At 39.3% G+C, this 27,094-nt stretch overlaps 1 protein-coding gene across 1 annotated transcript in view; it reads left to right on the top strand.

The window, feature by feature from the left end:
- Positions 1–289: 289 nt before the first annotated feature.
- Positions 290–27,094, top strand: part of LOC103585248 (serine/threonine-protein kinase PAK 1-like) — a gene marked incomplete at its 3' end in the record, with an annotated part of 40,018 nt that continues 13,213 nt past the window's right edge. Inside the window, exons 1-2 of the mRNA XM_008566158.1 lie at positions 290–451; positions 15,681–15,888. Of these exons, the coding sequence (XP_008564380.1) occupies positions 15,699–15,888 (190 nt within the window). The remainder of the gene's footprint in view (positions 452–15,680; positions 15,889–27,094) is intronic.

The following is a 27,094-nucleotide window of genomic DNA, read 5'->3' as shown; positions in this document are numbered from 1 at the left end:
GCAGGGAGGAGATCTGGTTGTCTTCCTTGACTCTGGGGCTCACCCAGGATTCTGACAGGTCCTGGAAAGCCCGGCTCCAGTGAGAAATTACCTCCTGTTGGAGACTGGGTGAAGGAGAATAGCTAAGACAGTGGGAAGGTAGCCATCTCCCCGCCCTCAGCGCTTTGCAGAAAAGAGAAGCGCGCAGCTTCCTCCCGCCTCCTTCTCTCCCTTCTTCCCCCGCCCCTTCTGCTTCGCCAACCCCTATACGGCGCCTTCCCTGCCGCCCGCAGGGCGCGAGCGTGCTGCACCTCGGGAACTGGGCGGCTCTGCAGCTGGGAGCCTGGCCCAGCCGAACCGAGTGGAGCCAGTGGGTCTGGGGCCTTGCGTGAACCGGGCCCCGGGCTGGAGGAGGTGCGGCTGTGTGACAGAAACAATTGCCAGAGATGCCGGGGCCAGCTCCCCCCACCAGGTAATGCCGGCCCTGCCTGGGGCTCGCCCGGCTGAGCTGAGCCCTAGGGGATCTCCGCTGGCTTCCGGGGAATGGTGAAGTGGGGTTTGATAGATTTTGGGGGGCACATTACATTCCCTTTACCTTAAGGGACCCTAAATGAGAGAAGGGGCTGAGGGTTGAACCTCCAGATGAGCCCACCCAGGGCTAGGCCTGCATTGGAATCTGGGCTCTGGCCAGGGAAGGGTGTGAAAAGGAAGCTGCACTTTTGGGGAACTGCTGTGCTTCAGCAGCCCCACTCTTTTGCAAGCACTATTCTGCTTGGCAATCAGGGTGATGCTTTCCTATGCCTTGGCTTAGCTGCTGGCATGCTGGGACAATGGGGTCTTTTCACTATTAAGAGATAGAGTGAACTGGGAGATAGGAGACCTGGGGAACTGTTTCTGTTTGGGCAGCCTCTGTGTGCCTCAGTTTCCTTATTTGTGCAGTAAAGGGCGTGACATTCTGTTTGTAACTGATTTTCCCAGCCTGTCAAACAGTCTTTTGGAAAGGTGAGCTGGTTAAAGCCCTAGAATGGGCTACAGAGATGTTCCCCTCAACAGTGTAGGAGACAGAGGCAAAATTGGGAAGCCGACCTTGGTATCCTGTCTTTCAGCCAGCCCTTTGAATAACATCTTGCTGGTCTGTTTAGGACCCAGTGACTTCAGGGACAGGCAGAGGCTGAGAATGCTGATGCTTATTTTAGTGTTGTTGTGTAGGTTTGTTAGGTGTAGGGAGGTGTGGTTGGGAAGAAGTAGGTCAAGGTATGTTAATGATTTTTCTCTGAACTGGCTAATTTCTATCCTTAGGTATAAAATAGCTTTAAACTAAGCTGTTTTCTCTGGAACCCCCTCCTTACGCTGCTAAGTTAATGACAGACCTTGTGGCTGTGTAATGTCTTAATCACTATAATTCCTTCCTCCTTTATTACCTGGCAGCAAGAAACTCATATCAGACCTGATACTAACCTAGCTTGGTTATTGGACCTCCTTCCTCCCCCCAGTTTTTCCATGGCTTTTCTTCTTCCTGTCTTCACTTTTCCTCCTCCTTCCTTCTCTTGATCATTTTTCCTGCCTTGCTCCCTACCCATCTATTCTACCACCTCCACTTTCTCTTTTCTTCCTGTTCCCCTCATGCTTCTTTCCCCTTTCTTATCTCTCTCCCTCCATTGCCAGTTTTTCCTTCCTTCTCTTGGTTAGGTTTTCTTCTCTTTTTCTCTTAGAATTTTTGGTTAAGCTTTCTAATTATTAGTGAGTTACTGGTTTTTAGGGACCTTTGCATTGATTGTGAGGTCCAAACATTCTGTTTCCTACCTAAACTCCCTTGCTTCTAGCTTTCTCTTCCAAATTCTGTCTTCCCCACATGCTGTCTCTCTCCTTACTGACTCCATACCTTGCTGTGGTCCTGCCAGTAAGCTATTCTTTTTCCTGGTTTTGTCCCCCACCTTCTTCCTAGGGGGTGGGGGCAGCAAGTAGGCAGTAGGGAATAAGCAAGAAGGGCAGTGGGGGGCTTGAAGACTAGAGTGGGAGGAGAGCAAGAGTGTCAAGTAAGGCTGGGCAGAGGCTCTAATTTTCTTTAGTGATGTGTAACTGGGAGATTACCAAAGACTCTTTGGCAGCTCGGAGGCACTACTGACCTGGAGAAAAGGAAGTTGACCTGAGAGCCCAGGGAAGAAGAGGGGGAATAGCAGGGGTAGCATAGAGGGAGAGGAGGAGGAGGAGGCCTGGGGGAGAAGACAGGGTTCTGTTGAACAAGAGGGTGGCCTGGGCAAGATAGGGGTTATTTGGAGGTAGGGATCGGTGTGGAAGGAAAGATTATAGGTTAATTCTCTTCCTCTTCTGAAAGCTGGCTTTTTTGATTGGTTTATTTCTACTCAGCAAATTTTTCTTGACCATTGTTCCCAAAGTGGGGGAATTAGAGAGAAAGCAGAGATGAGAATGATCAGGTTGCTGTGTAACTGGCACTCACTGTCTAGACTAGAATGTGGAATGTGTATATATACAAAAAGCTTTGGATGTGGCATCCATCCATTATCAAACATTCTCTGAATCATCTACTCTATGATAGTTATGGTGCTAGGTGCTGGGGATGCAAAAAATGGAAATTGGACTTAGTTGCTGCTCTCAAATACAGGTCAAGAGTGTGGAACCTCATGTGGTAATTGTTGTAGCACATGGGGCTGTGATAATGCAGAGGAGGGAACTTTGATTCACCAAGTCAGTGGCAAAGCTGAGACCTAAACTCAAGTTTTCTCTAAAGGTGATATCGATTCTCTTACACTATTTCCTGACCCTGTGTGCACATATACTGTACAAAGAGTTTTCTTATATTCTTTTCTGCCTATCTTTGGGGCTAGACTATAGATACTGCTGATGTGGAAAAAAGAACAGTTAGTTCCATGTGGTAGATGACTGTGCCATAGCCAAACACTTGGAAGGGAAACAGACTCCAGACCACATGGGTGACTCGGTACTGAACTCCTTCTGAGTCATTTGATATCTTCCTCCCCTACTAGCCCCTCTATTTTCTTAAATTCAATTTCTGGTGGGGCTGTAGAGTCTAGAGACCACATGCAGCTAGGCTAGGCATTTTGCTTCATTGGCCTCTGTAAAATAGGGATTTAACACCTTGTAGGGTTGGCAAGGATCAGATGAAATAATGAATGTGTGAAAATGCTTTGTAAAGTGCTGTACAGATGTTAATGTGGTTGATCCTGAATGCATTTTTAAGCTGTGAAAAAATGCCCAGATGCTGTAACCTGAAAGCTTACAGTTGCTACTGACTAGTTTAAAACTGAGCCTCAATACTTAATGAATACTGGAAAACGAGGGAGATGGATAGAGAAGGCTTTAGGGACTGGTAATTGAGTCCCATGCTCAAAATGGAAGCTAAGAGGTGTACAAGAGTGCTTTGTTTAAGGTCATACAGATAGTAGGTGGCAAGTATAAAAGATATTTTTAGTGAGTCCTTGTGATATAGCAAAAAGATGGGGTAGGTTTAAAAGTAGATTGACTTCAGTTCAAATCCTGGTTCTATCACTTACTAGTTACCTGATTTTTAATCTCTAAGCTTCATATATAAAAGGGAAGATATTTATATCTACCTTGAAGGATTATTATAAAGTTTAAAAATAATTATATAAAAAAATTATAATTATATAGTAGGCACTTAATAGTTATACTTATTCTTATCCTGCAAAAATAAACTCTGAAGTCACCTTCTCAGGAAAGTACTCCCTATTAGGCTATTATGGGCCCTTCTGTATTCATGCAGCATATGTGTGCTTCCTCTCACCACTCAATAGAGGCATTTACCATACTGTATGTTATTATAGTTTATATTTGCCTCTCCCATTAGTCTGAGTCTTTTGAGGGCAGAGACAGGGTCTAGTAAATCTTAGTGCCTACTGAGTACCTATTCTTTCCAAGCCTTATATAATTGCTAGGTATTCATTGGTAAACAGAACAGACTTAGTTGCTCTGTTGTGAAGCTTATTGAGGGAGATGTATAATAAGTAAAAATGTGTAATTAGAACTCATAATAAATGTGAAAACCAAGAGTTCCATTTGGTCCTGTTAGGTTTGAGGTACTGATAAGAAATGTAGGTGGAGTTGTCTGATTATTAGTTATTAGTCTGAAAGAGAGCTGTTTGGTATAGAAATAGAAACTTGGGCATCAACTTACTCATGGTATGCAAAGCCACAGGAATAGATGAGATCATCTTGGGGCAAGTGTAGTGTATGAGGTTCCAGGCATTGGACATGTGGAAGATAGGTGTCTGCAAAGGCGATAGGGGTAGACAGAAAGATACAGAGAAAGTGAGTGTGCTTCCTCAGAAGCCAAGAAAATAGAGTATTTGAGAGAAGGGAATGCTGCTGAGAGTTTGAGAGAGGTAAGGACAGAAAAGTGACCATTTGATTTGGGAAGATGGAGATGATTGGCAATCTTGACAAGACTACTTTTGGTGAAATGGTAGTGTTAGTTGACAAACAGAAGGGGGGGAAGTAGAGATAGTTTTACTTGACTGTTCTTTTGAGAAACTTTGCTATGAAGGGGAACAAATAAATAAGTGGTGTTTGGAGGAGGGTATGGATGTCAAGGGAGGGATGTGTGTGTGTGTGTGTGTGTGTGTGTGTCTGTCTGTCTGTCTTTGAATAGGAGACACTACAGCATGTTTATATTCACCCAGTATTTCTCAGGTCGGGCCGAATATTAGAGGTCACCTTGACTTTTCCTTTTTTCTCATATGCTACATCCAATCTCTAAGCCATTTCTCTCTACCTTCAAAATGTATCTATCTTTGAAATGCTTTTCTATACCTACTGCCAATCACATAAGCCACCATCAGTTTTCACCTGGATTATCATAATAATTTCTTAATAGTTTTTACACTTCTCCTTTGCTCCCCTGCAGTCTGTTGTCCTCTGCAGCCAGAGTTTATTTAAAAATCACTGCTGCAGATGCTTCAGTGTCTTCCCATACTTGCTACAAAATCCAAAGTTATTATTGCAGCCTATAAGGCCCTGCACAATTTGACCTCTGGCTACATCTCTAATCTCAGTCTCATCACATTTCTTCCTGTTTACTCAACTTTAGTCTCTTTGGCCTTTTGCTATTCTATGTTCGCAGTATATTCTCACCTAGGCATATGTGCTTACTGCTCCTTCCGGTTAAGATGCTTTTTTTGCAGATATTACAGTGATTTGCTATTTTATTTCATTCAGCTCTTAAGTGTCTCTTTCTCTGAGAAGCCTGTCCTGATTACCTTATTTTATGTACCATTCCCCCTACCCCTGCCAATATTCACACATACATATAGGGTTGACATTGTGTATTTACTTGCTTATTTCTTTGTCTGTTTCTCTTACTAGACTATGAATGAACCCCATGAGCACAGGGACATTGTCTTGTTCAACTAGGTTAGTACTGGTACCTTATAGATACTCAATAAATATTTGTTGAATGTCTGAATATATTCAACAGAGAAGGAAAGGTTGATTTAGCTGAAAGAGGAGATCATTCCAGGTGAGAGGGAGTACAAGTGAAGGAGTAGAAGGGAGAAGAGAGAATGGCTTGATGGGAGGAAGGACATCATCATTGTAACTGGAGGGAAGAAGGACATTGTGGGTGCAGATGCAAGGAGGCATGTGGATTTGGGGGTGGGAAGGTGGAGTTCTGCAAAGATTTCTGTCTTTTCATTGAAAATGTAAGCTCATCAGCAAAGGGGAAGGGTGAATGAGATGTCCAATTGAATGCCAGTTTGAAGCAAGGTGATCATGTAGGAAGGTGTTTTCATCTGTTTTGTGTTGCTGTAACAAAATACTACAGACTAGGTAATTTATAAAGAAAATAATTTATTTCTTACAGTTCTGGAGGCTGGAAAGTCCAAAGTTGAGGGGCTATATCTGGTGAGGACCTTCTTCCTGTGTCATCTCAGGGCAGAAGGCAGAAGGGTAGAAGAGACACAAGAGAGCAAGAGTGACAAGGGAAGGGGGAAAAAACTAATCTTTTTATCAGGAACCCACTCCTGAGATAACTAACTCACTCCTGCTATAATGTCATTAAGTGTTGAGAGCAGAGCCCTCATGTTGTAATCACCTCTTAAAGGTTCCATCTGTCAACACTGTTGCGTTGGGTTATAAGTTCCCAGCAAATGAACTTTGGGGAACACATTCAAACCAAAACAGAAGGCAATCTTAACTTTCAAGTGAAAGCAGTTAACCAGGTTTTATAATATTCTCTAGGACTTTTCAGCTGCTTCAGTATAGAGACGGTAGGAAGAGAGTTGAATTTTACTATTCCAAAGCTGGGATTTTGCCAATTAAATTTTAGAAAGGGAGAGAAGGACAAAGGGATTGATGGCTTTTGGTATTTGAGTGATTTTGATGGATGATGATTAGGTAAAGAGAGAAGTGCAGGCAGGGGTACTGATGTATAGTTTATTGGAGCTCAAAATGAGGTCTAGAAATTATAGTGGAAGTTCTTGAGCAAGTGAGCTACACACACAGATAGGAGATTCTGTTTGGATTGTATATGATTCATTTCAGATATTAGAGTTGATGCACATTTTGGTGGTAAGGTCCAGGGTGTGATCATGGAAATATTGGGTAACTTGGACTGGAGGTCAGAAAATGGAGTTGGCGGGGTGTTGATAGGGTCATTATTGTGGCTGTTGGAGTCACCTAGAATGATAACTGGAAGGGTACATACAGAAGAAGACTGAACCAGGAACTTAAAGCCTTGAGTGGGAGTGACCAGAAATTGAGTAGTAGACAGCAGAGAAGTGTGATAGTAGCCAGTGGATTCTACTCAAAGGAAAATAAAGGTTTTCAAAAGAGGAAGGGAAATATATGATTTAGAAATGGCACTGAACATTAAAGGCAACATCAATACATTGATTGTGAGAGAGAAAATAGCCCCTAGATGAGAGGGCTGCTAGAGAAGTCTTTTCTTCAGGTGATAGCCAGGTTTCTTTTAAGATGAGGAGGCAGAGGGGAGTCAGCCAATGACAAGTGGGAAGTTCCAAAGGAAATAGTGGAAGGGCTTTAGAGTCAGGAGAGGAGTGGGGAATTTGGTCAGATTAGACAATATACAGGAAAGATTGGGGATGAGAGTTTGTGTGATCATGGATGACTGAAATAAATGGACTCTGGAGGATTGATTGGGTTAGTTCTGATTATCTTTTAGAGGAAGGAGGGCAGTCCGTTTTCATGCTGTGGTTGTCAACACCTCAAGAGAAATTATTCCTTTGAGGCAGCATGTGGCAGTGTGAGAAATCACAGAATACATTCAGGCAGAGATTGGCTGGAAGATCAACTATCTAAGAGACAGAATAGCTTCCAGCATTTCCTGGGAGGTCCAACCAAGTGGTCTTTTCGGTTCCCTCCAGCTCTCAGATTGTGAGGGCCTCAGGTTTTCTCAGTGCAGGTCACTGGGGAGGTTTGAAAGTTTGAAGCTTAAATTTGAATTCTTTCCTTAACTGTTGGGAATAATTCAACTGGGGCAGCAGGTCAGGAGTTTCCCAAGACGGGAGGGAGAGTATTATAAAACCTATAAGTATTGGTTTCTCGAAGTAACTCTAATGACCATCTGCAGGTGTGGATGGGGTGGGAGGTGTGGAGGTATAGGGCCAGCCTAAGTGAACTTAAGTCTCTCTCCAAATCTTTCTGCCTTTTCTACTCCACTTCTCCGTCTTCCGTACCTCTCTAACTGTAAGAAGCCTCCCAGGTACAGCCCCTTGTTCATTCTGTCTCAAGTTCATAATTAGTGTAGAAAGAGTGTGAATAATCAAAGACTAGTCATATCTTATCACTGTTTCATTTAGTGATCTTAGGTAGACTGCATACCCTTGTGGGTTTCAGGTTCCCATAAAATGATCTATAACTAGCTTATTCTTCAGGGTCCTTCCATTTACTCTGTGTGTGTGTGTGTGTGTGTGTGTGTGTGTGTGTGTGTGTGTGTGTGTTTCCTTCCTGCTAAACCAAGCTGTCTTAGTCAGTGAACCTTTGTGTACCGGGTCTGTGCTGGGTGGGCCCTGGGGACATAGAGATTAATCAGACTCAGTTTTGTCCCTTGAGTTATTCATGGCCTGCTGAAGACAAGTATGGATTATAGTTGATATGATGAAATTTTGAAATTACCGCCTGTAAGTATGTATAAAATGCTATCAAATTTGGGGGAAAGATGGAGGTAGGGAGGGCTATTAAATTTTGGGGAGAGATGGTGTTGGGGGCTTCTGTGAGAGTTCCACAGAAGAAGTGAGTCAAGTTGGTCCTTGAAGAATGAGTAGGAGTTTGTAGATAAGTTGAGACATTTTAGGCAGAGAGAGCAGCATGGACAAAGGCAGGAGCATGAAACCATATTGAACTGGGATGACAAGTACAGGGAATAGTAGTGATGAAATAAGAAAGATTGTTTGGGGAAGGGAACAAATATTTACTGGACATCTATTTTGAGCCAGGCAGCATGCTAAGTACTTTTATATATGCTTTTTCATTCTCATGATAACTGTGTAAAATAGGTAGTCTTATGTGTAATTTATGTAAGAGGAAACTGAAGATCAGAAATTGAAGTAGCTTTTCTAACAGCCCAGAAACAGTCTACAGTTTTCTTCTCTGCTGCCCCAGCAGTTGCTTTCTTATTACTAAACCAGAGCATGTGGCTGGAGACTGCATAGTGGGAGTGTCTTTGGTGTTAGGACATCCCTCAGCAAATTCAAGACTGCAGCATTCCAGTCCCATGCCAAAGAAAACCTCTTGGCATGAATTAATTAAATATCAGATTCTCATAACCAGGTGTCAAGGGCATACAGTACTCCCCAGTCCTGGGTGGAGTGTTGGTCATGTCAGTTGCAGCTGCTCTTGATTGTTCAAACTAAGAAATGTGATTAGTATACAGAATAGGTTTTCTTTCTTTTTCTTTCCCTCCTTCATTTTAAATAATGGCCTGAGGGGTTACCTAGAGGTTATTAGAGATTGTCTAGTTCATCCCTTTGCCTGTAGAGTCAACAGTGAAGTGTGGTATAATGGTTTGGTCACCATATAGACATCATTTCAGTTCCCTGCCTCTACTGCCCACTAGCTGTGTGATCCTGGGGGACTGGAAGTGTCTCTGAAACTTTGCTGCTGCTTCTGACTTGCTCACTGTTTTATCCTCAGAACCTAGCATAGCCTGGCAATCAGTAGGTGATGAATAAATATTTGCATTAATGAATGAGAAAAATGATACTTATCAAATAGATTCCCAAGTTTTCTGTAGTGCCCTCTAATGTTAGTGAATATTAAAATATCAGCCCCAAATGATGACTGAAATCCTAACTGTAAAGATGGTTAGTTAGTCCAGGAGGTTCTCTGAGGAAACTTACTCTTTGAGGAAACTCAGTAACTCTGTTAGGCAGTTTAATAGGACTCTCCTAAATTCCAGGTTCCATTCTGTGAGCCTGAGGCATCACAGAGTCCTCAGTGCAGATGGATAGCAGCTGGTCTCCTCCTCCAGGCAACATCTCTTTTCTCATTGTCATCTCTCCACGGCCTTGTTTTTTAATCAACAGTGTCATCTTCTATTTTTAACATGGGGCATTTATTGCCTAGCTCCAGAACTGCTTAGGAGGGACCATTTTTCTGACTAGTGCTGTATGTGGTGCAGAACGTGAAAGGGCTTGCTGTAATCTTGTGTCCCAGTTTTTTAGTCTGCCTTTATGTTGCATTCTACCACACTGTACTCTCACATTTAGGTTATTCTGTGGTCTAGGATGCATTTGCCTTATCTTTCTCTATCAAAACTGTTCATTTATTTATTGTCTGTTTTCTTGGGACCGGTTACTATACCAATGCCTGGACCTATCCCAGATCAATTAAATCAGAGACTCTGGGGGTAGAGCTCAAGAATTGGTGTTTCCCCCCCAACATTTTATTAGGAAATGAGGGTACTTCGGAAAGTACATAGAAAAGTAGAATTGAAAGATAATACAAATCTTTTCATGAACTTTTATAAGTACCCTCATAGTATATAGGTTGATATATATATTCCTGTGTCCATCCGTTAATCCATCTTATTTTTATTTTTATTTTTTATTTATTTTTTTTTCCCATCTTATTTTTAAAAAATGCATTTCAAAGTAAATTGCAGATACTAGCACACTTCTCCCTAAATATTTCAGCACTGGTGTTTTAAAAAGCTCACTGGGGATTCTAATAGTCCAGAGTTAAAGACCACCTATATGACCTATTTCTTTCTTTTTTTTCATTGTACACATTTATGGGGTACAGTTTGTTGTTTTAATACATGCATATATTGTATAATGACCCATTCAGATAGTTAGCATATTTGTCACCTAAACATTTGTCATTTCTTTGTGGTTATAACGTTCAAGATCCTCTTTTCTGGCTGTCCTGAAATATATAATACAATATTATTAGCTATTGTCAGCCTAGGGCACCAGAACTTATTGTCTAACTGTAACTTTGTAACTTTGTGCTGGTCTACCAACCTTTCCCCATCCCCCCTTTCCCTGCCTCTGGTAACTACTATTCTACTATTTCTTTTTAATTTATTTTTATTAATTGACCCATGATAATTGTATATATTTATGCAGTACAATATGATATTTGGGTACATTCATATTGTGTGCAATGACCATATCAGGGTGCTTAGTATATCCATCACCTCAAACATTTGTCATCTTTGTGTAGGGAACATTCAACATCATCTCGACTAGCTATTCAAAGATACACAGTAATTTGTTGTTGATTGTCGTGTCCCTATATAACCTATTCTTTAAGCTGCTACTCTTAATACAACTTCTTTTGAGAAACTTCATGGATCACTCCAATTCAATCTAGTCTTCCTGTGTGTTTGGACATTTTACTGTTTGTATTCTTTTATAGCGCTGTTCACATTTGGCCTGGCATTGTGGTTTTCTATGTCCTGCCTCTTACTTACTAGACTGCGAGAGCCTCTAGGATCAGGTCATATCTTATTCATTTGTTTATCTATTTCTTTATTCTTTTATTTATTCCTGGTTTCTAGCGTAGCATTTGCATGTAACTACTCAGTAAAAGTTTATTGTTTGAACTGTAACTTGAATGAAGAACATGCAAGTGCAGCAAAAGCTGTATATAACTTTCACATGCCTTTAATGACATACCCCCATGTTTACACTATATTTTTTTGATTTGAGAAGCAAAAATTCATTGATTTTCTCAGGTGCTTAGTTCATGGTAGATTTTTAGTAAATGTCAAGTCCAACCCAAAAATGCTTATATATTTTTATATTTTCCATTGGCTAGATTTGACCTAAACATAAGTAAGAAGTAGTAAATTTCAGGTCAGAAAAGGTACAAAAGGGCCAGAATTACCTCAAGAACAGTATGGTTGGAAAATTCTTTGGCAGAGAGTTTAAAATGAAAGATGGGTTTCACCATGAAGGATGAGTAAAACTTTTAACAGTTTTAAAGTGCTTAAAGAGGGGTCTGTCCTTACTGTACCTTTAAGTTGCTGTGTGATCTAAGGCAATTTCTTCCTGTTCTTTAAACCTCATTATTCCTACATTTAGTATGAGGGGATCAGATTAGATGACCTGTAAGGATATCTCTCTGGCTGTGATGTTATATGCGTCTTAAAATCTTTGATTACCTTGTTTCTGTTTTATACCAATGGCTATGGAATCCAGAGGTAGTTGTTGGAAAGCACTCTCCTTCCCTGAAGTCGTGTCCACTTTCATTCAGTATGTGAAGTACCTTACACATAGTGGCTACTTGAAAAGTCTCTTCTTTCCCTTCTTTCCACTCTAGCCCTGTATCTTTATGCTTTTTATAGCATGCTCCAAAAGAGGCACAAATCACTTCCCCTCCTTGATTGCCTTTTGACCAGTATAGGTCTAGAGGTTGCATAGTGGGAAACATCAAATTGCAGCTCATAGGTGACAGGACTACTCTAAGGATCATAGCTAAGAAGTAGCAGAGCCAGGACTTAAATCCAGGTCTCCTGACTTTAACTCCTGTCATATTTTTATGTATCATCCTCCTAGTAACCCTTTGGAAACGTCACAGTGATTCTATATTTATTATAGAGCCATTCAGTTGATTAATACTTCAGTATAATTAGTTGCTCATAAATTGTTAGGCTCCTTGAGCTTCTGAGGCATTGGTAAAATGTGGTCAGTCTGTCTTTCTGTCTGCTGTATCCATTTATTGTCCACGATGGATTGAAGAGTGGCATCTGAGCTGTCATTATAAATGTTGGCCTCAGGCCTAGCTTTATACTGTAGCATGTCTGAGAAGGCATTGGTTTCTCATCCTCCCGAACCTTTGGCCTACAGAAATGTTAAAAGATTTAAGATATATTGGCTCTCCTTATTCAATAGTTGAGTGTATTTCTTCTTTCTTCTCCCTTAGGATTGATGTTTTGGACCTGTTTTCCTGTAAACAAAGTTTAAAATAGTATAGGTTTTCATATGTGCTAATTATTGTGCTGAGTTCAGATGGACAAAATGTCCAGTGAGGAGATCTGTGAGTGTAAAGAGAGGAAAGACTTGTGGAGAAACTATAGGAGAGCTGCAAGGAAACTGAAAAGTAGTATAGAAACCCTAAGTCCAAGAAAGATCAGAGGGAAGTGATCAGGAAAGCATAAAATTGTGTTATGTGAATATAGTTGAAAGTACTGGAGATGTTTAGCATTGAGAAAATAGATTGGGGGTGGGGGTTCTTGAAAGATTATTTCAAGTATCTAAAGTTCTGTCTGGGGAAGAGATAATGGACTTTTCTGAATAGCTTTAAGAGATAGGATTTAGGACTACCAAATGCAAGTAATTTTTATTCTTTGTATATTGATTTGCTCTTTTATTTGTTCATTTGTTTGTTCATTTGTTCAGTAAGTTTATTGATTACCTGTTCTGTGCCAGGCCAGATGTTATGGATCGAGAAATACATGAGACATCATGAACTTTGTTCTTGAGGAATTCATAATCTAAGTCTGGCAGGGGAGGGAGGTGAAGGGGGAGGCAAATGTATAAACAAATTATTGTGATGCAACGTGTGATAGAACTTAATATAACTGAGAACTCTTTAAATGAGGTTACCAAAGATAGAATATGCTGTTGAAATTGTAGATTCCCTACCATTGGAGGTTTTCAAGCATAGGATAAATGACCTAGGCTGGAATGTGGTAAAAAAGATCCAAACATTAGATTCCAACAACAAATTTTAGGTTTTAAGTAATTTGAAATCTCTTTGAAAGTGAAGATCTATCACGAGAACTCTCCAAACATGGTAAAAGGTCTGAGAAATGGAGAAAAGCCTGAATCAGGAAGGTTGGTGAAGTCTTTCTTGGCAAACTCCTGGGCTATGGTCCTGAAAGGGAGTTACATTCAATGAAGCTGTTGGCTGAAGGACCTGGGAGGGAGGAAAGGCTTGATTAGGGTATCAGGTGGCTGCAGGGAGTGTAATTTTGGAACTGGCAGCCTGGAGTGGGAAGGTACACTTGAGAACTGAGACAGTGGAAGCTCTCTGGGGAGCCGAGGGACTTGAGTTGGGGCTGGGAGGGAAAGCAAAGGCAAATCTGTCAAGTGAAATTGGAAGAAATGGATAAAAAGCACACCACCCAGAGAGTTAATCTGGATTAACAAGGTTTTCCATACTTGCTTGATTTCTTTGGTTCAGAAAGAGAAGTAAGGAACAGTTGGTTTACCAAAGGTGTGTCAGAATGAATTACACAAAGAAATGGGGTTTGAATTTGGCCATGAAGGATGAGTAAGATTTTATCAGTCAGAGAAGGGAGAAATCATTGACAGGAAGGGTGGTGGGGGTGTGTGTGTGTAAGTGTGTGTAAGAATACTTGGATAGTTCAGGAGAACAGAGATTTCTGAGGCATTGTTTGAATGTAGGCTTTGTCTAGGTGTGATGGCTTAGTTTGTAAGGCAGATCCATGTCAGATTGTGAAGCGCCTTGACTTTAATCTGTACCAAACTGCTTAAAGGTAAGGTCTATATCCCATTGCAAATTAAGAGTAATTAAAATATTTATTGAGTCCGCTGTGAGTTCGATACTATACAAAGCACTGTTGGACTGTAAAGATGACAAAATTGGGCCCAACATTTGAGAAACATTCTGGCTCCTGGGGAAGACATAACCTGTAAACACTTATAACATGGTAGAAATAAATGTGATAACCTGGAAATATACCCATTGTCTTGGGGCATGGAGGAGGGACATCTAACTTCTTAGGGATGAGAACATTTGCAAACATCTTCGTGGAAGAAGTAACAATTGAATTAAGCATTAAAGGATGAGGATAGGGAAATTGGCATTGTAGGCAGAGGGAACAGCATGTGCAAAAGAATGGAAGTTGAAAGCTATGCTGTATTTGAAGAAGTTGGAGAAGTTGGGTGTGACTAGAGTATAAGCGAATTACAGGGAGTGGTAGTGGTGGGAAATGAGGCCAATGAGTGGGCAAGGTCAAATAACAGAGGGCCTCTACAAGCAAGCTAAAGAACTTTAGCTTTTATTCTGGGATGTCAATGAAAGATTTTAAAGGTAGAGGAGTGGTATGTTTAAAGATCAGTGATAGCCACTTAGATCGAGGAAAAAACTGGATGCAGGAGCTCAGTTAGTTCTTCATTAACTAGAAAATGTTAGGAAAAAAAAAGACTCCTATAGATTTTGTTCATAGCATTTTAAGTAGTTGATGTCTAAAGCCAGTGGTATTCAAATCTGGTTGGCATTAGAATCACTAATTTTCAAAATATAGAATTTTGGTCTTAACCTAGCCATACTAAATCAAAGTTTATGAGGGTCAAGCCAGAGCATCTGTATTTCTAAAAGCCCTTGGTGATTATTATGCTGTTTTTTTTGAAGCCATTAGTCTCTAACGCACTGTCGTGTTTAACTCCAGGGAGCTTATATTCTAAATAGTCATAGTTAAAGATATAATATCTACGTACCATGGAAGAATAATGAGAAACTTTAAACTCTGGATATATTCATATATTTAGAACAAGATAGAATTTTAGAGGAGGAAGATACTAAAGAGATGATACAGTCCCAAGGGTCAGTAAACTTTTCCTGTGAAGGGCTAAGTAATAAATATTTTAGGTTTGTGGGCATACAGTCGCTGTGCAACTACTCAATTCTGTCAGTGTAACATGAAAGAAGCCATAGACAATACGTAAATGAACGGACGTGACTGTGTTTCAGTAAAACTGTTTACAAAAACAGCAGCTTGCTGACCCTTGATTCAGTCAATTTCAGAGAGGGAGAGTGTACAAAGTTAGAAGTTGGTAGAGAACTCACTATGTGGAATGCTGTTAGCAGTTTTATTTAATCTTCATATAGAAGGATAAATGGAATCCAAGATGTTAAGGAATTTCTCTAAATCTAGTAAGTGGTTCTGGAATTCATGGTTTTTGCTAGGCCAAATTTCTGCTTTTAGACTACATCATGGTGGTTTTCTGTGCTCCCCAATGTCTCGAATATGGGAATGCAGAGAAAAGCATGATCATTGTGAATTTTCAGCAGTGTGTGGTACAGAGTAGGCAGTTACATCTGTGAGTATTGTTGACTGAACAGGCTAGCTGTATCCATGCAGTGCTGTGGAAGGGCTTGCGGTGGGCCCTGAAGAAAGGGCTGTATAATTTGAATTCATTAAAAATTTTAATGTGTATTTTCTTTTACTCAAAAATAAAAAAGAGTTGTATTCTTCTTTCTGATTCCAGTAGCTGCTGCTGGTGGTGACAATGTCAAATAACGGCCTAGACATTCAAGACAAACCCCCAGCCCCTCCGATGAGAAATACCAGCACAATGATTGGAGCTGGCAGCAAAGATGCTGGAACCCTAAATCATGGTTCCAAACCTCTGCCTCCAAACCCAGAGGAGAAGAAAAAGAAGGACCGATTTTACCGATCCATCTTACCTGGAGATAAAAGTACAGTATTTCATTTCTTTCTCATCATTTGTATGTTAAACTTTTTTTATTTTTTATAACCTGAGTAAAATATCTGGCTTCTGTTGACTTAATTTTTCTTTAATACCTTTTTGTTTCTTCTTAAATGTTTCACTTGTCTTTCCTTCCTGAAGTGACTGAAGCCAAATGGAAAATAGACCTATTTTGTACTTTATTAACTATATCTGAGCAAAATTCCAGGAGAGTAATTATGCTCTTTCCAGATTTTGGACAATCTGAAGCTATTTATTTGTTTACTTTTCACATTTCTGAATGGTTTATGAAATTACAAAATATAAGAAATTGAAATGTCTTCATTTGGAAATTTTTTTTTTTTTCTGAATTAGTTTCATTTGTAATGTCTTCTTTCCAAATTCTTGATTTCCTCTTCCCCAGATTTGGGAATTAACTATCAGTAAGAATGTTGCTGAGAAGAGGAAACAGATAATTAGGACTCAACATGAGTGTACTGTGAGTGTCACACTGGACAGCCTCATTTCCTTTTTATTGATAAAACTTCTAGAAGAGTAAGTAATTAGGATTTTAACAGTGCATCTGAAAAAGTTACTGAGATTCTTACGGACAACATAGTGAAACAGAGGTTTGGGTGTCCACATAGATGGCTTTTGTTTAACCCCACAAATGTTAATTTAAGTGGCATTGATCTGAAGTAAAGTTTTCAGTTATGCTTACAGGGCCCTGTTCTGTTCTGTAAGTAGTTATCATGTACTTCTGATTCAGATGAATCTGATTCACCACTTAGCGGCTTTGTGACTTTAGGCATGTCAGTTAACCCTTTAACCTTTAGTTTCCTATCTTTAAAATTGAAATAATATCTCATAGGATTGTTGTGACACTACACGCAAAGTTCCTGATATAGTACCTTCTGTGATATAGTACCTTCTGCACAGAAGGTACTTAAATGTTAGTTCTTTCTCTTTACTCCTTTGTTGATTAATAGAAGCTGGGAGGCATAGCTGGTAGACTACGTGGGATTCTGAAACAGTAGGGCAAATATAACAAGTACAGTGGTGAATTGCAGAAAATATTTCCTGTTGTAGAAAAATATAACTGTATAACTACAGATCAGGGGAGACGGTAGATGATAGTGTCATTAACCAAATAAGAAACACAGGTAGGAGGAACAAATTAGGAGTGTTGGTGGTTGGAGGGCAGGGAAGATGATGACTTCAGACACATTGCATTTGGGGTGAAAAGATTATCTTAGACATATTGCGTTTGATGTATCTTTATATAGAAATGTTTAATAGGCAGATCTCACATATGGCAAATGCTTGTCAAATAACTGGAATGAGAATTATTGAGGACTTTTAATGAGTACTTTGGGCTTATATCTTTATGTGTGTGTATCCCTACCTTCACTGTGGGATTTTGGGGATCTAGAAAGAAGACATATGGGTAACATGCTAACTTTGATTTCCTGGCTAATTCATTTATATTGTACCTTCCAACTTCCTAGGTATAGGGGCTATGATCTAGGCAGTGTTACCCTGCCCCGGAATCTTCTTCCACATAGATAGCCACTTTGTTTATCCCTCAGTTTAGGTGTGTGTGTTTTTTTTTCATATTGATTGTACTGATGTTAAACCAATGTTAAGTAGGCTTTCAGATCAAATTTCTACATGTAGGGAAGAGGACTTTTTAAATTAAAAAGTTTAAATTGTTCTTACTAACTCAAACTGGGAAGGATAATAAGATTTTCACCTAATAGACATCATTGAAATTAAAAACTTTTGTGTTTCACTGGCTGCCATGAAGAAAGTGGAAAGATAACCTTCAGAGGGAAAAAATTTTCCCAAATTATATGTCTTATAATGGACTTGTATCTAAAATATATAAAGAATTATTAGAACTCAACAATGAAAAGACAAATAATTTAATTTTAAAATGGGCAAAGATTCTGAATAGATGTCTCTCCAAAGAAGATATACGAATGGCCAATAAGCACATGAAAAGGTGCTCAAAATTATTAGCCATCATGTTCAAAACCTCAATGAGATACCATTTTACACCCACTAGGAAGAGTATAATAAAAATGACAGATAATAAATGTTGATGAGGATGTGGAGAAATTACAACCCTCTTGATTGCTGGTGGGACTGTAACATGGTGCAGCCACTATGGAAAACAGTCTAGCAGTTCCTCAAAAGGTTAAAAGTGGAGTTACCATATGATTCATTAGTTCCACCAGAGAGAAATAAAAGCATGTATTTACACAAAAACTTGCACGTGAATGTTTATTGCAGCATTATTCATAATAGCCAAAAAGTGGAAACAACCCAAATATCCATCAGCTGATGAATGGACAAATAAAATGTTGTATATCCATAAAATGAAATATTATTTGGTAACAAAAAGAAATGAAGTCCTGATCCATGCTATAAGATGGATGAGCCTTGAAAACATTGTGTTAAGTAAAAGAAGCCAGTCACAAAGGATCACATATTGTATGATTCCATTTATATGAAATGTCCAGAATAGGCAAATTCATAGACAAAAAATAGATTAATGGTTGCGTAGGGCTGTAGAGGGAGAAAGGTGGTTGGGATTAGGAGGTGATGGCTAAGAGGTACAGAATTTCTTTTTAGAATGAAAATATTCTAAAATTGATTATGGAGATGCTTGCCGAGCTCTTTGAATATACTCAAAGCCATTAAATTGTACAGTATATGAGTAAGTTGAATGGTATGTGAATTATATCTCAATAAAGCTGTTCTTTGATAAAAGAAGATTCCTGCCTAAAACAACGAGCCTTCAGACATCATTGGGAAGTGAAGGCGCAGTCTTATGGCTGAATGGAGAAGCAGAAGTCTAGATATCTGGACTGTCATCTTAATTCTCCCATAAACGGGCTGCCTGATTTGGGTCAGTTACCTCTCTGCAGACTTCAGTGCTTTCATCTAAAAATGAGAGTCAGAGCAGTACACATGTACCAATTTCGTTTGCTTTTGAAATCCTATAGTTATATAAATGAGATATTACAAAGATATAGTTGGATCAGGCTTGTCTATATAGGTGAAAAGAAACTAGGCCATTGTAAAGTATTTTAGTCAGTGATAGAGCTGTAGACCCATAGGTTCTTCTGGAAATCCTAGCTGAGTAACCCTAAGCCAAATCTGATCTGAAAATAAATTTCACAGACTCAGGATCAAAGCTGCATCTCTATAGGTTGAAAGCATAGAGGTAGAAGACAGTTATAAGAAATTCTTGCAAAATAACCTAGTAACCACTCTTTTATCCTCTAGTTATAGATTTTCTATATATGCCCTGAGCACATAGGTTTCACCCTTGTGCTTTAATATCCCTGATAACTATAATTAATGCATACATCAAAATGAAATGTCTGAGGTTTTTTCCTTTTATTTGGAGCCTTTGTTCAAACAACAAACTTCTCAATTTAGACCGAGCAGGATACACAGCAGTGTTGGCGGTCTTTGAATTGATATGCCCTTCATTTAGTTTTTGAGAATTTAAACCAGCTGCATAGAGAAATGGTCTGGAACCAGACTTAAAGAACCTAGATTGAGTACTGCCTCTGACATTTGTTAACTCTGTGATTTATTTTAATTTCTTTTAATTTTAATATCCTCTTCTGTAAGGTGAGATTAGTAGGCTTTTGTCATTTGACAAAATGGGTGTAAAAGCATTTTCTAAACTGTAAAACGCAATACAAATATGAAGTTTATTTTTTTAATGAAAACCTAATTTATTGTTTTATCTGATATCCACAACAACTCATTTCCACTGGGGAGGTGAAGGCTTAGAGAAAAGTAAATTGCTTAAGGTCACACAGGTAGATAGTGGCAGGGATGAGTGTGGAACTAAGTCTTCCTAAAGTACCTCTTCTGTCATAACATACTGTCTTTATTAGTTGTTCTCAACCTGGTTACACATTGGACTTGTTGATGGTGCTTTTAAAAAATACAGATGCCTGTGTCCCACTCAGGCTTTTGGAGTCAGAATTTCCACAGGCGTACTTTTGGGTATGTAGGGAGATTTGGGAGATGAGAAAGAAGAGTTCTCTGTGGGCTGCAGTAGTGGTTGAGATTTGAGATGGCAGTGGGTAGAATGTCTTCAGCCATTACCTAATGCTGACCTCCAGCATAGCCTCTGTGTGTGCCTGGGGGATGTGTAAATGATTGGAAGGAGAATCTTTAATTCAGGGCCTGAAATAGGCGATGCTGAGTTGCAGAATTCCATGTGGAAAAAGCCTGGTTCTTGTGGTTAGGATCTGGAGCCTTTGGTTTATCCTAAGAAGTCTTGCAGCATTTAGTTTGAAATCTTTTTCTGACTGTATTTCACAACCAAAGCAGAATTCTCTGAGCTTGGGAAGAGTTTAGCAAAGTTAATTTTAACACTGGACTACGTCAGTGTTTCTCTGTCCACGTTTGGAATGTTTTACTGCCTTGAGCCCAGATTAGCTCAGCTGAGCCAATGAGAAGTGCTGCTTAAAAATAATTAAAAATAAAATAAGGATTGTGATTTGTGCTAAAAGTTTGATGGCTGTGCTGACACGTGGGATTTTACAGTGTTAGCCTCATTTCCCACGCTATCAGAAAGCCAAATGGACTAGGCCAGAGATAGGGTTAAAATTAAGATGGGTGAAGTTGCAAGCTTCTTTTCTCATTTTATTTTCTCAAGCCTGAGATCTCTAGTTACATGAAATCAATATTATTCTTTCCTCAACCACAGTTTTTCTCTTTTAGTGAGTGGGTCAAGAAATCTTACTCTGATAGTTTCTTATATATAAGAACCCTTGGCTTGGTGTCGCCCATACCACGCTCAGCCAGTGAGTGCACCGGCCATCCCCATATAGGATCCGAACTCGCGGCCTCAGTGCTCCCAGTGCCGCACTCAGCTGAGTGAGCCACAGGGTCGGCCCGATAGTTTCTTATATTAATGATAGTGTTTGTTAAGCTCTTCAGTTTACAAAGCACACACTTTCTTTAACTTTGTTCCTCAAAATAGTAATAATAATAATTAAAAAATAGGAATAACAAAATAGTAATAATAATAAAATAGTAACAACAGTAACCCAGCTGCTATTTATTGGATGCCTGTTAAGTACTACACATTATATTAGGAGCTTTGATATTTGTGAAATACAGCAGTCCTTTCAGGTAGACAAATATTACAGACAGTAAACTGAGGTTCATAGTGATTAAGTAACTTGCCCAAGGTCATCTAGCTAGGGAATGGCAGAGCTGGGATCGGGCCTTTATCTGTCTGATTTCAAGGTCCTTTCTGCTATAAGACACTTACACTCTAGGCCTCAGAGAGTTAGTGACTTGCCTAAGGTCAAGTGCTGCATAGTTGCAGTTCATGAAGTTTGAATTAGAACCAATGTCTCTTACTTCTAGACTGTGCTGTTTCATTCTTCTAAGCCCTCAGACACCACATAGTGTTTGAAGTTTCCCAGCCCAGAGTTGTTCAGACTAGTGCTTTTGGTAGAACTGATTGGCCAGTTCTTTGAACTTATTTTTAAACATTTGCATTTAATAGCATTCATTCTATCACTCACTGACATTCACTTAATCTGCAATAAGGGGAAGGCACAGTGCATATAGAAGAAGCTGTGCTGGAGTTTGAGCACTTGAGGTTGTCACCACTGCCGATCTCTGACTTTGTGACCTTTGGTAATTTGCTCTTTCTCAGTCTCAGTTATCTTACCTGTAATATGGGTACGTAATAATATTGATCTCAAAGAGTTGTTGAAAGGATTATGAAAGATGTGAAAATTATATAAACTGCTGTCCTGTTTAGAGTTGGTAGTACTTTTGGTGGCAGTTGTACTATATTGTTTATTGCTTGCTGTCATTTTCTTTTGGAATCTGTGATTAACACTTCAGAATTGTTTTTTTTTTTTCCTTTTTGTCTTTTTTACTGACTGGTAACGGGATCGCAACCCTCGGTGTCGCGCCCGTACCGGGGACTGGCAATGGGATCGCAACCCTCGGTGTTGCGCCCACACCGCGCTCAGCCAGTGAGCAGGAACCGGTCTCCACATGGGATCCGAACCCTGAACCCTCAGCGGGAGCACCGCCGCGCTCCCAAGCGGCGCACTCTCCAGTGCGCCACCGGGCCGGCCCAACACTTCAGAATTGTTAAGAGATTTACAAAATAACAGCTCTTAACAGGATTCCTCCAAGATGGGATTAAAGAATGGCCTGTTTTCTTCCTAAATAAATAGGCTTCATTTCTTGTTGGCTTAGACAAAGCTAATGGGAAGGCACAGGTTAAGTAATTTTGTGCACTGAGACTAAGCAGACTCAAAGAAAGGTTTCCCAAGAAGTTCTTAAGCTTCTCTGTAGTGTCAGAAGTAGGATTCTAAGCTCTGGATATGAGCCTGGACCTCTGGGACAAATAACATGTTTGAAACTGGGGCCAAAATGTAAGCATAGCCTCTTAAAATTATAAATCTCAGATACTCTTCACTTGTCTACTATTCTAATCTTTTTCCATTTCCCTTTCTTTTCCTTTTCTCATCTTCCTTCTATGTTCTCCTAACTCACTTATATGGTTGTTATCAACAAGGATTGGAAACATTGATATACAAGTAGATATGATATATATATATAGTAGGAGTTAGGCTGACTAACTACTGTGTTCAAGACTTTCTAAGGAAGTAATGCTTTATAATAGGTTTGGTTCCTATTTCCTTGTTGTGTGACCTGAGACAACTCACTGAACCTCTCTTGGCTTCAATTTCTTTCTCATTCATAAAATGAATTAAGTTTGATTAAATGCTCTGTAAGATCACATATAGCCCATGGACCATGATTCTCCTAGGTTCTTCCACTGAATTTTTGTCCTTATATAAAAAATTGCACAATGCAGAAATGTCCAACTCACTGAATTGTCACTGTGACCACACCTATCTGGCTACTACCCTGACCAAGAAGAATATTACCAGCCCCCTAAAAGTTCCTACATTTTCCCTTCCAGGCACTAATATCTTTCTCTTACCCAATGATAAATAAACATCATGAATGAGTTTGCCTATTTTTGAACTTGACATACTGTGAGAAATGCCCTCACCCGTCCAGTACCAAAGGATGGACACGGAGACACGAGGTACAGCAAAGCAAGACTTTAATTACGGCCTTGCAAGGTTTGGGTGTCTGAAGGGCAGGCACATGGAAAGGACTGAAACAAGCAATTTTTTTCCTAGTACGCAAGTCCCTCCCCCTGCCTCCTCAATGGCTGTGAGTACTGCAGTGTGCACAGTCTTTCTGAATGATGGCTAAAATTTATTACCCCCTTGCAAGGAATTCCTTTGTCTGGGGGCTCAGGACAAGCCCCCCAAAAGACCTGCCTAAGCCCTGTGAAGGGAGAAATACCAGAGAATGAAGAAAACAATGGGTGCTAGTAACTAATTACCATCTCAAGGAGAGCCTTAGCTGTTCAAAGACCCTCTGGGAAAATGAAAACAAAGGGGCTAAGAACTAATTACCATCTCAATAAAACACCATCAGATAAGTCATTTCTGAAAATGAATGTTAGATTATTTTCTTACACACACATAGAATCATACATGTATATTCTTTTTCTTTTTAATTGGTTATGAATGTTCATGGAGTACAAAGCTGACCATCACCACTTGTGTGGAAGGTATGATGACCAGATCAATACTAGCAGCATGCCCATTACCACAAATTGTGATTATTCCGTGTCCCCCACCCAATTAATCCCTGACCTCCCTCCCCCTCCCCTTTCCCCACACCCCTCCGCAAACCCTAGGTCTGTTCTCTCCCTCTACAACTCCAACTCCCCACTGTGGTCTTTCCTTCCTTCTTTCTCTCTTAGCTCCCAGTTATGAGTAAGGACATGTGGTATTTTTTGTTTGCCTTCATTTGATCAACATTGTTCATAAGATTTATACATGTTTTTATGTACCACTGTAGTTCATTTTCCATGTTGTATAATATTCTCTTATAGGAATATTTTCCATTGTACTCTTGATGAACATTTGGTTAATTTCAGTAGACTATTAAGAGTAATGTTTTCTGATCATTCTTGTACGTCTCGATACATGTGTTCACACATTTGTTTGTATACACATAGTGACATAGTGAAATTGCTGGGCATGGACATGCTTATGTTAAAGTTTGATAGGTAATACCAAAAGTTCAAAGTGATTGTTTCAATTTATATTCCCACCAATAGTTCCTAAGAATTCTAGTTACTTCACTTCTTTGTCACCATTTAGTGTTGCAAGTCTTTAATTTTAGGAATTCTGGTGTGTGGTATCTGATGACTAATGAGCTTGAGCAACTTTTCATGTGTTAATTGGCAGTTTGGATATCCGTTTTTGTGAAGTACCTTTTCAAGTCTTTTGCCCATTTGTAGGAATTCTTACCTAGTAAGTCTTTTGTCAGTTATATCTGTTACAGATGTCTTCTGTTGTGCTCTTAATGGTATCTTTGATAGAAGCTTGGCATGGTGTATGATAGAATTTTAATGTAGTCAAATTTATTATTTCCTTTCTAATGCTTTCTGTTCTATTTTTGAAGTCTTTACCTCTAAGGCATCAAGATTTTTCTCCTATTTGAATTTTCTATGTTAATGTACATGAGCATATTATCTGTAAATTGTGATAGTTTTCTTTCATCCTTTCTAATACTTCTTCTTTTACTTCTTTTTCTTGCCTAATTGCAGTGGCCGATAACTTCAATGCCATGATGAATACAAGTGGTGATGGGGAACACCCTTATCTTGTTCTTAATCTCAGAGGAAAATCTTTGAAGATATCATGATTAAGTATGATGTTTGCTCTAGGGTTTTGGGTAATTAACTTTTATTAGATTAAGTAAATTCCCTCATAACCCCAGTTTGCTGAGGGTTTTTATTATTTATTTATTTATTTATTTATTGAGAGAGAGAGAGAGAGAGAGAGAGTGTGTGTGTGTGTGTGTGTGTGTGTGTGTGTGTGTGTGGTCAGAATACTTAAGGTCTACTTTTCTGACAAATTTCAAGTATATGGTACATTATTAACAATAGTTGCCATACTGTGCATTAAGTTTCCAGAATTTATTCATCTTGTAACTGTAAGTTTGTATCATTTGAACTTATAATTGTAAATTTGATCAACATCTCCCCATTTCCTTCAACTTCTGGAAACCACCCTTCTACTCTCTGTTTCTATGAGTTTAACTTTTTTAAACTCCACATATAAGTAAGATCATGTAGTATTTGTCTTTCTGTGTCAGGCTTATTAGCATAATGTCCTCTAGATTCATCATGTTATTGCAAATGAAAGGATTTTCTTCTTTGTCAAGGCTTAATAATATTACTTTATATGTATCCCAAATTTTCTTTTCTTTTCCTTTCATTCTTTCTTTTCCTTTCTTTCTTTCTTTTCCTTTCTTCCTTCCTTCCTTCCTTCCTCCCTCCCTCCCTCCCTGATTGTCCCCCCTCCTGCCGATGATGTGAGGGCCAGATTCATACTGGGGGCATACTCCTTACCAGAAATTACTTTTGTACCCTTTGTCCCCTCCCAATTATTCCCCAGTCTCCTTCCCCCTCCCCCTCTCCCCTCCACTCCAATTTGTACCCCTAGGAATGTTCCCTCCCTCTGTTGGATCATGGCACTGCTAGGGTCTTTCTTTCCTGCCTTCCTTTCTCTCTTAGCTCTCACACATGAGTGAGCACATGTGGTATTTAAAAAGCACACACCCCTCTCTGTGCTTTGCTTGTTTCACTCAACATAAGTTTCTCCAGGTTTATCCATGTTGTTACAAATGGGAGTATTTCATTCTTTTTTATGGCAGAGTAGTATTCCATAGTGTATATATACCACAGTTTCCTTATTGAATTACCTATTGATGAACATTTAGGTTGGTTCCATATCTTGGCTATTGTAAACAGAGCTGCAGTAAACATGGGAGTGCAGGTATCTCTTCAACATGCTGATTTCCATTCCTCTAGATATATACCCAGAAGAGGGATTGCTGGATCATATGGAAGATCTATCTGTAGTTCTTTGAGAGACCTCCAAATTGTTTTCCAAAGTGGTTGTACTAATTTACAGTCCCACCAACAGTACAGTAGTGTTCCCTTTTCTCCACACCCTCGCCAGCATTTTTTATTCACTGTCTTTTTTATTATAGCCAGTCTAACTGGAGTGAGGTGGTATCTCAATGTGGTTTTAATTTGCATTTCCCTGATGACTAGTGATGTTGAGCATTTTTTCATGTATCTGTTGGCCATTTTATGTCTTCCTTTGAAAAATGTCTGTTCAGCTCCTTTGCCCATTTTTTAATTGGGTCATTTATCTTTTTACTGTATAATTGCTTGAGTTCTATGTATATTCTGGATATTAGTCCCTTGTTGGATGCATAGTTAGCAAAAATTTTCTCCCACTCTGTAGGTTGTCTTTTCACTCTGTTGATTGTTTCTTTTGCTGTGCAGAAACTTTTTAGTTTGATAGAGTCCCATTTGTTTAGTTCTTCTTTTGCTGCTTGTGCTTTCGGGTACATGTTCATAAAACCTGTGCCCTGACTTAACTGCTGAAGTGTTTCACCTATATTTTCCCTTTGTAATTTTATAGTTCTGGGTCTTATACCTAAGTCTTTAATCCATTTTGAGTTGATTTTAGCGTATGGAGAAAGATGCATATCTAGTTTCATTCTTCTGCATATGGATATCCAGTTTTCCCAGCACCACTTGTTGAAAAGGCAATCTTTTCCCCAATGTAGATTTTTGTTGTCTTTGTCTAATATCAGATGGCTATAAGCCTGAGGAGTGATTTCTGGGTTCTCTATTCTACTCCACTGTCTGAATGTCTATTTTTATACCAGTACCATGCTGTTTTGGTTACAACAGCTTTGTAGTTTAATTTGAAGTCAGGCAGAGTTATGCCTCCATCTTTGTTTTTTTTTTTTCCTCAGGATTGCTTTGGCTATTCAGGGTCTTTTGTTTTTCTATATGGAAAGGTAAGATTGTTTTTTCCATTTCAGTGAAGAATGTCATCATTGGTATTTTGATGGGGATTGTATTGAATCTTTAGATCACTTTGGGTAGTATAGACATTTTCACAATGTTAATTCTTCCAATCCAAGAGCATGGAATATCTTTCCATCTTTTTGCGTCCTCTTTTATTTCTTTCAGAAGTGGTTTGTAATTCTCATTGTAGATGTCTTTCACCTCCTTGGTTAAATTGATCCCT

Source organism: Galeopterus variegatus, unplaced genomic scaffold (assembly GCF_000696425.1).
Source record: "Galeopterus variegatus unplaced genomic scaffold, G_variegatus-3.0.2 Scaffold15, whole genome shotgun sequence".
NCBI classification, from domain to species: Eukaryota; Metazoa; Chordata; class Mammalia; order Dermoptera; family Cynocephalidae; genus Galeopterus; species Galeopterus variegatus.
This window is presented reverse-complemented; position numbering and strand designations above follow the sequence as displayed.